Source organism: Nicotiana sylvestris, chromosome 8, assembly GCF_000393655.2.
Source record: "Nicotiana sylvestris chromosome 8, ASM39365v2, whole genome shotgun sequence".
Lineage (NCBI taxonomy): Eukaryota > Viridiplantae > Streptophyta > Magnoliopsida > Solanales > Solanaceae > Nicotiana > Nicotiana sylvestris.
In genome coordinates, this window is record NC_091064.1 from 224,497,379 (window position 1) to 224,513,095 (window position 15,717).

Sequence of the window (15,717 nt, forward strand, 5' to 3'; positions counted from 1 at the left end):
AAATTCCCCGGCACCGGGAAGCAGAAGGTTGCAACAAGAGGTCACAGCACAAACTCAAGTGCATGTGTCAAAAGAAGAAAAGTACCGGAAGAAATGCAAGCAGACAAGGAAGCAAGGCAACAAAAACAAATTGTACTCTAGCCTAGCTTCTTGTTTTCTTTTAAGCACGTTGTAACAAGGAGATCGGTAAGCAGTAGTAATAGCATGCAACAACAGTAACAGTGCAGTCCAACGGTAGTCCCAGCTACCAAAGTTTTCCGAACTACATTGACCTGATTCCTGTTTAGCCCAGGATATGTAGGAAACCTTTGAAGCAAAGGTTCGGTCAAATCTTTTTCAAAAAATGCTTCAACGGAGTACTCGAATGGGCAAAAATCGCTCGCTTTATCTTTGCACGAAAACCCTTCGTGTCTTCGGGCAAAGAGGGGCAGCTGTAAGCACGTGATTTTTGCCCTATATGAGAATTACTCCCAAAAAATTCAAAAATAAAATGATTTTTCTTTGGTGTGCAATTTTGTGATATTTTGAAGAATTATTTGTATTTGTCTGTGCGTGTTTATTCGCTAAATTAATAAAAAATACAAAAATATGTCGCATTTTGCATGTAGTATTTAATTCTACAATTGTTAGTAATTAAAATTGTTTTACAAAAATTAAAAATTACAAAAATAGGCATCGTTTGCATTTTTAGCATTTAATGTCCAAATATACAATTTTATGCTTAATTAATACTTAATTGTGCGTTAATTGTTATTGGGAGTTAATTTGCGCTTTTATAACTTAATTTAGTTCTTAATAATAGTTTAAGTATTTTTATAATTTAGTTTTAGAAAAAATAAAAGAAGAAAAGAGAGCGAAAATATAAAGAAAGTCGGAATTAGGCCTCTTCTTCAATTTCAAGCCACAGGCCCAAAAAATGGCCCAATCTTCCCTACGACCCAGTCCATTTCGAACTGGGTCGACCCAGTCCATAACCCAAAAGACCCAATACCCCTATCTTGCATTTCAAAGACACAAAACAAAACAAAACAAAACAAAACAAAAAAAAAACCAAAAACCCTAAAAATGACCTAAGTCATCCGCCCCCCTATCATTCTTCTTCTTCTTTCTTCTTCTTCTTCCTTAAGCAAGACCCCATCCATGGCTACCCGTACCAGCCTCCTCCTAGCATCGTCCCCAACTGCGACCATGTTGCCCCCAGTTCCACCATAACACCCCGCGGCCATTGCTTCGTCATCTTCGTCGCCAAGCTCAAGCTTGAGCTCCCATGGCGATTTTCCTTCCACACGACCAGCTTCGTCCCCAGCTGCTTCCTGCTGCCTCTGCGTCGAACGGTAGCTCCAAACCAAAAGCCAAGCAGTTTGCTTCATCTTCTTCATCTTCGTCGAGCTCGAACTCGAGCTCACATGGCTGCCTCACCACTGTCCCGCGTCACTGCTGCTGCGTTTCTCTCTTCATTGATGCAGTGCTGCTGCTTCATTTCATCTTCTTCAGCAGCCCAACTCGATCATCGTTTTCTCGAACACCCTCAAAACCCTAGCTGCAGTCACTTCTGTAGGTGCTTGCTTCACTGCTAGTTCAATTCCAAACCATGGTGGACGTTGAAGGTGAGAAGCTAGAGGTCGTCAAAACAGTCCATACATATTTCATTTCAATCCGGTTAGTAGATTTTGAGTTTTGTCCGTATTTCGTTTTGATATTTTTCGAATTTAAAATCGGCGAATGTTTGTTTTGTTCATGTCTATGGTTAGATATTTGATTTTTTGTTTTGTTCATGTTCATGTGTTATTTGTTAAATTAATTTTCAGATTTTAAAATGGAAGTTTAATTAGTTGTTTTCATGTTTATTTCATGTTTGTATTATTGTTTAAGTAAGTATTTGTTAGTTTGATGTTTGTTAGATTCAAATTGAAATTTAATCAACTATTTCTTCAATTTGTTTCATGTGTTTATGTATTGTTAGAAATTGTTAATATTGTTAAGTTCAAGTTTAAGTTCATAATTGTTTCTTCGTCGATCTTGTTATTTGTTTAAAGAATTTAGTTGTATTAAAGGAATATATTGTTTTAATCGTTTAATCCGTCATGTTTGTTGTCTTAAAATAGATTCATTCATGTTCATACTTTGTTTGGATGATCTTGAATCCGAAATTTGTATAGTTTGATTTCTTGTTTACCATTTATGATTATTTCTTGAATTGGTCTCATAATCTTGTTTAAAGTTTAATATAAGAATTGTTTGTTGTAATGTTGTTAGTAGTTGATTTTAAGTTCAATATGATTGAAGTTAGAAATCTAAATATACTTGTTTGTTGTTGTTGTTTAAATCCGAAAATAGGTTTGTTGCTAAAATATTGTTCAATCAAATTTTAGTTGTTCTTTGTTGTTCAATTTGTGTTCATGTGATTTGTTGTTGAAATGTTGTTAAAATCGTGTTCATGTGATATTGTTGTTATGATGTTCATCCATGTTCATATTGTTGTTTGAACATTGTTAGAAATTGATCATATTGTCTATATTTTGGTTAAGTTTGATTAATTGATGTGTTATAGCTGATGGGTAGTTTGGTAAATTTGTAATACGTTCAGGGGTAGTTTGGTAATTTCAGTAAGGTCGGAAGGGGTAGTTTAGGAATTGTACATTTTGAAATTGTTTATTTGAAGCATGGGGGACAAAATGAAATGGGGTGGGTTGTGATATGATTATTTAATATAAAGGGGGGACAAGATTTAAATTAAAGGGGAATCTTGCATTATTTTAATTAAAGCATGGGGGACAAAATATAATGGGGTGGTGTGATATGTTTATTTAATGTAATGGGGATGAGTGGAAAGATAATGGGTTGGGTAGAGAAAAAATATTGATTTAATTGATTAAAAGATTTATGGGATGGGATTATATATATGGGAAGTCTTGAAGACAAATGAGGATAACAAGAAAATAGAGAGAGAGAACACATACTGACGAGAAAAAATACACACACAGATAGAGAGAAAAAACGGACAGAGAATAGAAGAGAGAAAAATTCCGAAAAAATATTTAAGCTTTCAAAATAAAAATAAAAGCTAAAAAATCTACTGCTTTCTTTCTTTGTTTGAAATTAGTATTAATGGTTGTTGTTTCATTTAAAGCTTAAAGCTTTTGTTTTTGGGATTACTACTCCACCGGTCTGTTACCGGTTTGTTACTGTTGCTGGGCAGTTGTTCTGTTGCACTGTTATTACTGTTGCTGATTTTCATCTTCATTTTCTTTTGCTTCCTATATCAGGTACATATCTTTTAAACTCATGTTGTGAAGAGCTTCAACATGGCAAGTAAATAAAGTTTGGAATTATAAGGATGTCTTCTACTCATTTAAATTTTATTAGTTTAGATTTCAGTTTTGTTTTAGTTGGTTAATATAGTATTAAATCAATTAGTAGATTAGTTCTCTTTCTTAATAATTAATGGCTTAGTTATTTTAGGAACGCGATCAACTCATTTCTTTTAATATATGAAATAATGTCAATAATTTTTTTTACAAAATATAGAGTTAAGTGTTTACAAATAGTCGCATAGGCAGAGAATAAGAATTGGTTTATTTATCTCAAACTCAATCTTTGTAAACAAATTAACCAAACAATTATAACTTTGGATTAAAAACAAGTATATGAGAAGGATATGGGATTTACAAGCATGAATTGCAACATTTTATGTCAAGGATATGTAGAAATAGAATTCGCATTAAATATAATAATAAAAATTCTTCAGAAACTATTAATTTGTTTATCAAATTAATTCTTTTTCCAGTTTTATATGCGATTCGATTTTTGGATATGTTAATGTTGTATCCACGATAAAAATGGTAGTATTTTTAGTTACATGTTGTTTGTTTCTTTTTCATATCATTAATTCTTTAAAATTTGAATAGTTTTGAGGTATATAATTCATACGCGTAAAATAAGACTTGTAGCAACGCCTAATAAATTTTGAATTCTTTGTCAAGAAATTTGGTGGCATCCCAATCGGTAATTCTCCATGACTCTTACATTTAAAAATAGATGGATGCAATAAACATTTGTAGAGAATTTATATTACCATCAAGAATATTTGCATAATTAAGGATGCGTTCGCGTGACTTGATTATACTTCTAAAGGCAATTCGGATTATGCATTCGCGCAACTTCGAGCAAATTTTTATTAAAAAGATATTCGTCGGAGGATCTTAAATTAATTTCATAAAACCCGAGATGTACGGTTCACTACTTAATCATATAAAAAGTGCGAATGTTCTTGATTTTATTTAAAAATACAATTTCGAAAAAAAATTATTTTATAATAAATATATTATCAATATCATTGTGTACACGTACGCGTGACATGATTTATCACGTTAAAAAAAATATATAATTTATAACTCGAATATACGTACGCGTGATTCGATTCAAAGAAGGGTCTTTAAATCTAAATAGAAGCGGTAACAATAAAATAATGCAATAAAAATGTATTTAACAAATCAAAATAATCAAGCCAAATATAACAGTTGAGTGACCGTGCTAGAACCACGGAACTCGGGAATGCCTAACACCTTCTCCCGGGTTAACAGAATTCCTTATCCGGATTTCTGGTGCGCAGACTGTTAAATAGAGTCATTCTTTTCCTCGATTCGGGATTAAAATTGGTGACTTGGGACACCCTAAATCTCCTAAGTGGCGACTCTGAAATAAATAAACAAATCCCGTTTCGACTGTCCTTTAATTGGAGAAAACTCCCTACGCACCCTCGCGGGCGCGGAAAAAGGAGGTGTGACACTCACACTTCGAAAACTTAGCATACAACTGACTATCTCTCAAAGTCTGAAGAACTACTCTCAGATTCTACTCATGCTCCTCCCGGCTGCGAGAATAGATCAAAATATCATCAATGAAGACTATCATGAACGAATTCAAGTAAGGCTTGAACACTCGGTTCATCAAATCCATAAAAGTTGTTGGGCCATTTTTCAACCCAAATGACATCACCAAGAACTCATAATGCCCGTACGGAGTGCGGAAAGCTGTCTTAGGGATATCGGATGCCCTAATCATCAACTGGTGGTAGCCAGATCTCAAGTCAATCTTCGAAAATACCTTGGCACCCTGAAGCTGGTCAAACAAATCATCAATCTTCGGCAATGGATACTTATTCTTGATTGTAACCTTGTTCAACTGCTAGTAATCTATACACATCCTCATCGATCCGTCCTTCTTCTTAACAAAAAACACTGACGCACCCCAAGGTGAGACACTAGGTATAATAAAGCCCTTATCAAGCAAGTCTTGCAACTGCTCCTTCAATTCTTTCAACTCAGGCGGAGCCATACGCTATAGCGGAATAGAAATGGGCTGAGTGCCCGGAGCCAAATCAATGCAGAAGTCAATATCCCTGTCGGGTGGCATACCCGGAAGGTCTAAAGAAAATACCTCAGGAAACTCACGAACAACAGGCACAGAATCCATAGAAGGAACCTCAGCACTAGAATCACGAACATACGCCAAATAGGCCAAACACCTCTTATCGACCATATGCCAAACCTTCATATATGAGATAACACTACGGGTAGAATGACCAGGAGTCCCTCTCCACTCTAAATGAGGTAAACCCGGCAAGGCTAAGGTCACAGTCTTGGCATGACAGTCCAAGATAACGTGGTAAGGTGATAACCAGTCCATCCCCAATATGACATCAAAATCGACCATATCCAAAAGTAACAAATCAACTCGAGTCTCAAGACCCCCAATCACAACTATACAAGAATGATGAACACGATTTACCATAATAGAATCACCCACCGGTGTAGACACATATATAGGAGCACTCAAAGAATCACTAGGTATGACCAGATATGGTGCAAAATAAGATGACACATAGGAGTATGTAGATCCTGGATCAAATAGAACTGAAGCATCTCTACTACAAACTAGAACAATACCTGTGATAACTACATCGGAAGCCTAAACCTCAGGCCTGGCTGGGAGAGCATAACATCGGGGCTGGGCCCCACCACTCTAAACTACATCTCTAGGATGACCTGCTGTTGGTTGGCCTCCACCTCTAGCTGTCTGACCTCCACCTCTAACACCTCAACCTCCACCTCTAACACCTCTACCTCCACCTCTAGCTGGCTGAGCAGGCTATGGAACACTCGATGCCGGAATCATGGCATAGGAACCCTGATGTTGAGAGTTGCTCGGTGCTTGAGGGCAAAATCTAGCAATATTCCTCGTGTCGCCACAAGTAAAACAAGCCCTCAGCTGCTGAGACTGCTGACCCTAACGACCTGATTACCCACTCTGAAAACTCTGTAGCGGAGGTGCACTGATAGGGGCTGGCGGTGCATTGTAGGAATGTTGATCATAGTACTACATATGAGAACCACAGCCACCTGAAGCACCGTGAGAAACCTGAAATTCTGACTAAAAAGGCCTAGGAGGATGGCCTATACCAAAAGAATCCCTGGCTCCAGACCAGGCACCGCCTGTGATAGAACTATTTCAACTCTCCTGGCCACATTGGCCGCATCCTGAAAAGAAATCTCGCTCCCAGTCTCCTTATCCATCTGCAATCGAATTGGCTGAGCGAGTCCCTCAATAAACCTCCTCACCATCTCTCTCTCTCTCTCTCTCTCTCTCTCTCTCTCTCTCTCTCTCTCTCTCTCTCTCTCTCTCTCTCTCTCTCTCTCTCTCTCTCTCTCTCTCTCTCGGTGGGGAGTATGATAAGATCATGACGGGCCAAGTTGATGAATCTGGTCTCGTATTGAGTGACAGTCATAGAACCCTGCTGGAGACGCTCAAACTGCCTCCGATAGTTCTCCCTCTGAGTGATAGGAAGAAACTTCTCCAGAAATAGTTGAGAGAACTGATCCCAAGTCAAAGCTGGTGACCCAGCTGGTCTAGCTACAATAATCTCTCCACCAAGTCTTGGCGGATCCAAACAATCGAAAAGCAGCAAAGTCGACCCCATTGGTCTCCACTATCCCCATGTTCCTGAGAACCTCATGACAACTGTCTAAATAATCCTGGGGATCCTCAGAAGATGCACCACTAAAAGTGGTAGTGAAAAGCTTGGTGAACCTGTCCAATCTCCATAAGGCATCGACAGACATAGCTGCTCCATCACCGGTATGAGCTACCACACCCTGCTAAACTGCTCCAACTGGTTGAGCTGCTGGAGTCTAAATCTAGGGAGCCATATGCTCCGGAGTGCGGGTAACAGGAGTCTGGGCTCCTCCTCCAGCCTGAGAGACGGCTGGTGCTACAAGAAGCAAGCCTACCCGAGTGACACTCTCCATGAGGCCCACTAGACAAATCATGGCATCCTGGAGTACTCGGGTAGCAATGAACCCCTCTGGGACCTGAGCTGGGCCCACCGGAACTGCCTGGGCCAGAACCTCATCATCAAACTCAACCTGAGGCTCCGCCACTGGTGCTGCTGCTCTGGGCTGAGCTCTACCCCTGCCTCGGCCTCGCCCTCGCCCTCGCCCTCGCCCTCTTCCCCTCGTGGAAGATGCTGCTGGAGGCCGGGGCTGTTGATCAGTGGATGAGGAAGTGTGTGTTCTTTCCATCTGCGAAAGAACAGAGTAGAAATTCAATTAGCATTGAGAAACCAAACCGCACAACAGGAAAAAATAGATGTGAAGTTTTTCCTAACTCTGTAGCCTCTAGGGAATAAATACAGACGTCTCCGTACTGATCCCTCAGACTCTACTAAGCTTGTCCGTGAATTGTGAGACCTAAGTAACCTAGAGCTTTGATACCAACTTGTCACGATCCAATTCCACCTTCGGGAGTCGTGATGGCACCTACCAATGAAAGCTAGGCAAGCCAATTAGTCCAATTACTTAACTATTTTCATTTTTTATCCTTTAGCAATTCCAAAACAACATAACAAAAAAAATAGCGGAGAAAATAATAAGAAAAATAGTGCGGAAGACGAAATTTGATAATTTAGATTAATACAAACTACGAAAGTATAAGTACAACTCTACCCAGAATTTGGTGTCACAATGTCACAAACTGTCTAAGAGTCCTACAAATAAGGGTCCGAAAGAGAAATACAACTATGTCTCAGAAATATACAAAAGAAACATAAGGGAATGATGGAAGGAGACGCCAAGGCCTGCGGACATCAGCACGACTACCTCAGGTCGCCTGAATGGACTGAAGGCAGCAACCTCACTGCGGTCCAAAAACTGCAGCATCGGGATCTGCACACAGTGCAGAGTATAGTATCAGCACAACCGACCCCATGTGCTGGTTACCTAGCCTAACCTCGGCGAAGTAGTGATGAGGCTAGGACTAGACTACCAAATAAACTCGTGCAGTTAAATCATATACAACGGAAAGTAAAAGTAGATATTCACAGTTAAAGATGGGAGGGGGAAAACATGCTGCGGGGAGTATTAGATAACAATAGAATACCAAAGAGGAATATAAAGAAACCAAAATTTAATTATCGACAAGAATAAGAAAAACCAACATAGTATCCACTTTTATTTCCTTCTTGTTGCAGGCGTGCAACCCGCTCCCATTTCAAACATATCTCGTTGGAGGCGTGCAACCCGCTTCTATTTCATATATCTTGTTGCAGGCGTGCAACCCAATCCCGTTTCATATATCTTGTTGCAGACGTGCAACCCGATCCCATTTCATATATCTTGTTGCGAGCGTGCAGCCCGCTCCCATTTCAAAAATTTTGTTGCAGGCGTGCAACCCGCTCCCATTTCATAAATCTTCAGGCGTGCAACCTGCTCCCATTTCATATATAACCGTGGCGGCGTGCCACCCGATTCCATTTACAAATCAACATCAATCATAAAAAAATTCTGACAAAGGAACAAGAGTATAACAACAACATCCCGACAAGGAAGACAATATCGTAAACCATAACATCCCGGCAAGTGAGGCAATATCATAAACTCTAACATCCCGGCAAGGGAACTAACAATGATAAGCATCATATTAAGCATGAATAAATCACAACGGAGTCACAACAATTACAATACTAGACTCACGGGCATGCTTGACACCGATGTATAGATACTCGCCACCATGCATATACGTCGTACTCCACAATTAACACGCAACAAATAAGACTCAACTCCTAATCCATCAAACTAAAGTTAGACCAAACACTTACCTCGATGTCACGAACACAATAAGCCTCAACTACCGCTTTACCTCTTAATTCCGCCACCAACTCGCTTGTATCTAGCCACAATTACTTAACGATATCAATAAATGCTAAATGAATCAATTCTAAAGCATGAAAATAGGTTTTATGAAGATTTCCCCAAAAATTCAAAAAATTTGACCCCGGGTCCACATGGTCAAAACCCCAGGTTCGAACAAAAATCCGATTACCCATTCACCCACGAACCCAAATATATAATTTGTTTTGAAATCGGACCTCAAATCGAGGTGCAAATCCCCAAAATTTGAAAACCCTAAGTTCTACTCAAAACACTCAATTTCTCCCATGAAAACCCTTGGTTTTGAATTGAAATCATATGAAAAGATGTTAAAGATTGAAGAAAACGAGTTAGAAATGACTTACAGTCGATTTGGAGAAGAACTTTTCTTTGAAAAAATTGCCCAAGAGAGTTTATGTTTTGAAAGAGTTTGAAAAATGGGAAATTTTCGGCTAAGTTAGGATTTAGCAAGTCGCAGATGTCGCAATTGCGAACCCCTTCAAAACCTGCTGACTTCGCAAATGCGAAGACTATGTCGCATTTGCGACCCTGAAGGAATCCGGTCCCCTTCGCATTTGTGAGAAATAGGTCGCATTTGCGACCAAGGCCTGTACAGGCTTGGTTCGCATTTGCGATGCCTAGGTCGCAATACCGGGCCTGAGAACTTCGCAATTGCGAAGCCTGATCTCGCAATTGCGAAGCCTGATCTCGCAATTGCGAGATCAGAGGCCTGGGCAAAAATACCATATACCAGCACTTGATCCTAAGTCCAATTTCACTCTGTGACCTATCCAAAACTCAACTGAGCCCTCGGGGCTCCAAACCAAACATGCACACTAACCTAGAAACATCATACGAACTTGCTCGTGCAATCAAATCATCAAAATAACATCAACAACTATGAATTAAACCCCCAATTCATGAAATCATTCAAGAACATCAAAAATTTCAATTTCTCAACTTTAAGTCCGTTTTATACCAAACCAATTTCGATCTTTACCAAATTTTACAGATTCAACCTCATTATTATTTCAAACTTGTACCGGGCTTCGGAACCAAAATACGGGCCTGATACCATCAATTTCAATCATCTTTCGTTTCCAAAAACTCTTATATATTCCAGAAAATAATTTTCTTTAAAAATTCATTTCTCGGGCTTGGGACTTCTGAATTCGATTCCGAGCATACGCCTAAGTCCTATGTTTTCTTACGGACCCTCCGGGACTGTCAAATCACGGGTCCGGGTCCGTTTACCAAAAATATTGATCGAAGTCAACTTAAACTCATTTTAAAAGCAAAATTCATCATTTTTCACAGATTTTCACATAATGGTTTTCCGGATACGCGTCCGGACCGTGCACGCAAATTGAGGTAAAACAAAAAAGAGGTTTTAAGGCCTCGCAACACAGAATTTATTTTAAAAACAAATAATAACATTTTGGATCATCACACGTAAGAATTTAAATAAATTTCAATCGCTAGAAGTACTCTTCCTTTCGCGGTTATGACTTGTTTTCTTTCTTAAAATCACAAAAATCAATCGTGCTCAAATTAATTGTGGGTCAAATTACTTTTCACAAGTAAACTTTTACCATGTGGACTTATAGGTTGGTATATACACTCACAGTTCAATTTAATACGTGGCCTAAAGCCAAAACTTAAAAAAGACCCTAAATTATTTTAGTAAAATTTTTATATATTGTATTTCATGTTTATTCTTATAGCTTCCTAAAATGCAAGTAAGTTTATTATATTCGGATAATTAACTTTTTTTATTTAACAATATGGTAATTACGTATAATTCTCATGAGACATTGTTGATCTTAAGTTATAATCTTATGGATTTTAGTTTACAAACTTTTTAATTGAGGGAACTATTAGAAAAAATATTAAAAGTATTCTATAAGCAATAGAAATATTTCAAAAATATAATTATGACTTTACATATGCAAGTTAGAGTATCATCTTTTACTTGTATAATTTTTATATCACTATTAATTCAAAAAAAATGGTAAAATCATTAATTTCATGGATCAGTATGCTTTAAAATATATTCAAGATTAATAGCTTATTCCATCAATAAAGGGAAGTTGAGCTGTTTGGTTAAACTTTTAGGAGGAAACAGGGTATAACACATCATATTTTCTAAGCTAATCGTTTAATAATCTAGTTAGCTTTGGCTTAAAAATATTTAGAAAGACATTCAATGAATTGAAAAAGATCTTACAACACTGAAGTTATAAACAAGAATGATACAAGTTCAAATGCACTCGACAAAATTAAGATAAAAAGAGCTGCAAATTTTAATTGCCTACTATTTTCGACTATAATTACATTACATACTTTAAAATAGTACATAGTGCAAACTTTGAAAATATGGACGTAGTGATTAATAAAAATTGATAATATATGATTGCAAAAAATTATTTTTCACCAAAGATAAATATATAATTATATATTATATATATGATTAATTTTGGGGCCTTAATTTCTGGGGGCCTAAAGCCACTGCTTAGGTTAAGCCGTCTCTGGGTATAAATTGTAAATTTCACTTGTTTGATTTCAAGATAAGTAAAAGTATTATTATAAGTATGAGGGGTAATTTTTTTGCTTCGCCACGCTAAATAATACTACTTGTCTTATTCTTTAGATTACAATAACAATAATAAGTACTTTGATTTGTCATAAATAATTAGCTATAAAATACTTTTATAACATAAAAAATTATAGTATCAATATATAGAAGTCAACACCTTTATAAATACGATCTCAAATTAAAGACATTGATCGTGAAATAAAGCATAGATTTTATACTCGATTCAAAATAAAAGTTTCTCCGGCTAGCTAATAGTCTGGAAATTAAAAATGTTTAAACATTACATCTGTAAATTAGAAACACACTCCTACGAACGTTAAAAATATATCAAATTCGATTGATCGATTCGAATTAAAATAGTTAAGTCTTTAAAAATATATCAAATTCGATTGGTCGATTTGAATTAAAATAGTCAAGTCATTCATACCCGTTTACTCAAAACAAGAATAGGATGGATAATTTCAAATATTTCTCATCCGATTTAGTTTCATAACAGTACTAAATAAAGAATGTTACCTACCATCAAAAGATATGGTGCAGTGGATGAGACCGCTCTTCCCTTAACCAGAGGTCTCGAGCTCGAGCCCTGGGTATGAAAAAATTTTAATTTTTTGGCAAATACATGTTTGGTCATAGATTTTATCCATATTTTACCAAATTACCAAAACTAAAGCCCAAATTCCAAAACTGGTTTTGGCCAACATATTACTATTATATTTTTTAAAATCGCGCCAAACTTTTGTATTTTATAAAAGAGTCCATCATTTATTATTTTGTAACAATGATGCTTCGTCTTCTCGATAATCTGATAGTGTATTATGTAGTTTATTATAAAAATAATAATTTTGTACCAAATTTATTTATTTCAGGACTATAGTTTGCGATAATATAATGAATGTTTTTGACGAAGGTATTGTTGGGTATTTGTGATAGTTTTTAGAACTTATGGGTATAAGTCATGTTTTATGTTTTAAAAAAAAATGTTTGAAAATTGATGTCCAAACATATTTTCATCTTCAAACCAAACTTCACCCAAATCAAATTTTTCAAAACAAATTTAGAAATATACGGCCAAACGCTAGCTTAAGCTAAGTTTTAAAATTGATGATTTTAGTAACATGAAGTTGCGTCTACATAAAAAACCAAGTACTCTCTCTGTTCACTTTTACTTGGCACATTTTGACTTTTCACGCCCCTTAGAAATAATAAATAAAGTGCATAATTTACCTTGATACTCATATTATTTGATGCTTATTTTATTGGATTTGAGAAAATGATTTGAAATGAGTAATAAATACTGTTGCTAGAACAGAAAAAAAAATTGTCTTCTCTTGATATGCGTAAAGTGATAAGTAAAAATAAAAATTTATTTTTATTATACATGCAAAGTAAAAGTGAACGAAGAAAGTACAATCGAAGAAACGAACCATACTTATGGCTTTAGGTACAGAGATGGAGTACTATTCATTTATTTATTATTCAACTATATCATTAAAGGCTATGTAATGAAATAAATATATTGCATTACATATCTTGTCTTGAGATTAAATTATGAAACCAAAATAAGGAATCATAAATTCATAATTAATAGACATTATCGATTGGGAGGACGGGGGACGATGAATCAAAGTTCGAAGTGGCTCTAGATTAAGGTAAAAAAGGTGATAAACCAAAAATAGATATAAGGCTTTAATTGGTAGAGATAGAGGAAGCAAAATAAGATGATTAGTTAACGAGATTTTGAGTTTTTTTTTTTTTTTTTTTTTTTTTTTTGGTTTTTCACTCGATGTCCGGTATCCGCATTAAAGCCCGACTATATCCGAATTCGCGCCGTATAGAATTCCATTCGGGAGGAAGCGCTCACTAGTTGCATAGTTTGGATTGAACCTATTTGAACCATTATAATTAGGGGGCTTTGGGCCAATCCGAAATCCCAACTGAAATTCGATTTTTTCGGATTTGTAGTTTGGATTTTCAAATTACGGATTGGATTTTGAATTTTATTTTTAAATTTTTTGGATTTTGGGTTGGATATTTGATTTGGTACTTCTAATTTTTGCATATCCGAAAATTTAAAATATTTATACTTCATATTTAATCCATATGTCAATAGTAATAAGTTCTACCCTACCCATTAAATATTATCTCATATATTCAATACTAATTACTAAGTTATTGTTAGAGTACTTTCTATTTAGACATGATTTTACTATTGATACTTCTTATCGGCCGTATTTTACTATTGATTTTTCTTATCGGCCGAACTAATATCTCTGTTGTACTTTTTTATATTATAATTTCAGTTAAATACTTTATTTGGATGATTGTGGCAATAATGAACTTTTCGGGCAATTTAACATGAGGATTTCATTTGAATATTCATTTTTGTAAAAAGTAGAACCATCTCAACTTATACGCTCAAAACTAAAAATTCATTATATCCAAATCGATTAATCTGAAACCGAACTTAAAAAACCCGACCCAATCCGAATTTATTTTGGATTGGATTTGAATTGTCATTCTTCAATCCGAAATTCGAAATTCTCATATACAATCTGAATTGTCCGAACGCCCACCCCTAATTATAATTTTGCAAACAATGAAAGAAATATAAGAAATTAAGAATGGGTGAATAAGCTAAAGTATAAAGTGAAATTTATTGGTGTAAATAAGCTCAGGAAAATTGGGTTAACAATATCAAGATTACTCTCAATAGACTCAGCTACTTGTACAAAACTTTCTGTAAAATCCTATTATTAGAATTTACAGCAAAAAATCATATTAATTAATACTAAAAATAAGTTTATATGAATTTTCTTCTTCTTAATCTCTTAGAAGAAGCTCTGGAAACCAAATACCCAACACCCACCCCAAGGCACATCACCCATAACCCCACATCTAATGCCCACCCAACTCTCTCCGTCTCAGCCTCCTGTTCCGCCGCTTCCGCCGTTTCTCCGCCGTCGGAATTCTTTTCACCTTCACACTCCGAGCAACGACAAGTGGACCCCTCAAGCTCATTTTCAACTTCTCTTTGTTCAGGAATCTCCTCCAGCTTCTGAAAACAGCTCTTCCGCCGTGGTCTCCTCCTCTTCACCGTCATCTCCACCTTCTCAGTTATCACCTCCGCCGCTGAACCGGCGGCGCGTCCTTCCACCGCCACACACACTTCCGCTCCTTTTACGTGTAAATCATCATTTTCGAGCATTGACTTGCAATCAATTCTCCAATTTTCCTCAACTCCATCTTTCCCGAAAATACCCCTTAAAATCTTTACATCAGCCATGTATATTTCAAACCTTACTCCTTCACTCGCTTTAACTCTATCTCTACTTCCATAAATGACCCCTTTTGTCTCAGGTGACACGACCCGGTGGAGCGTAACGAAACCCGGCGCGTCGGATCGGATCTTGGACTCGTTAATCTCCAATGGACTTTCACTTATTCTTGGAAGATAATGCAGTGTTAAACAATCGGGTAAAGCATTTTTGGCAGGTGACGAAAATGATAAATGGAGATAAAAAGCTTTGATTTTCAAACGATCTCTCTCGTTTTGCTGAAATCCTTTACACATTTTTGACCGTCACGATCCACTGAAATTCAATCCTTTATCACTCTGTATGAGAAATAAAAAATGTCTATTTGATATCAATATTTTTGTTGAGGTTGGGGTTTTATCTATATGTGTAGAGATGTAGTGTGAGGGGCTAAAGAGGGGCCGACGTTTGTTTTTGAACGAATCTTGGGGCGGGAGGACTGGAAGCACACGGTTTTGTACAATTTGATAATTTGTCAGAGGGAAAAGGTAAGGACGAGGAAAATGGATTTGGACATAAACAACAACAACATCAACTCGGTATAATTCCACAAGTAGGGTTTGGAGAAAGTAATATGTATACAGTAGAGGTATACATG

The 15,717-nt window shown here is 36.5% G+C and overlaps 1 protein-coding gene across 1 annotated transcript; it reads right to left on the bottom strand.

The window, feature by feature from the left end:
• Positions 1-14,440: 14,440 nt before the first annotated feature.
• Positions 14,441-15,477, bottom strand: LOC104228453 (uncharacterized). Its single transcript, XM_009780916.2, has one exon. The coding sequence runs from the start codon at positions 15,374-15,376 to the stop codon at positions 14,606-14,608; it is 771 nt and encodes a 256-aa protein (XP_009779218.1). The 5' UTR covers positions 15,377-15,477; the 3' UTR covers positions 14,441-14,605.
• Positions 15,478-15,717: the final 240 nt, after the last annotated feature.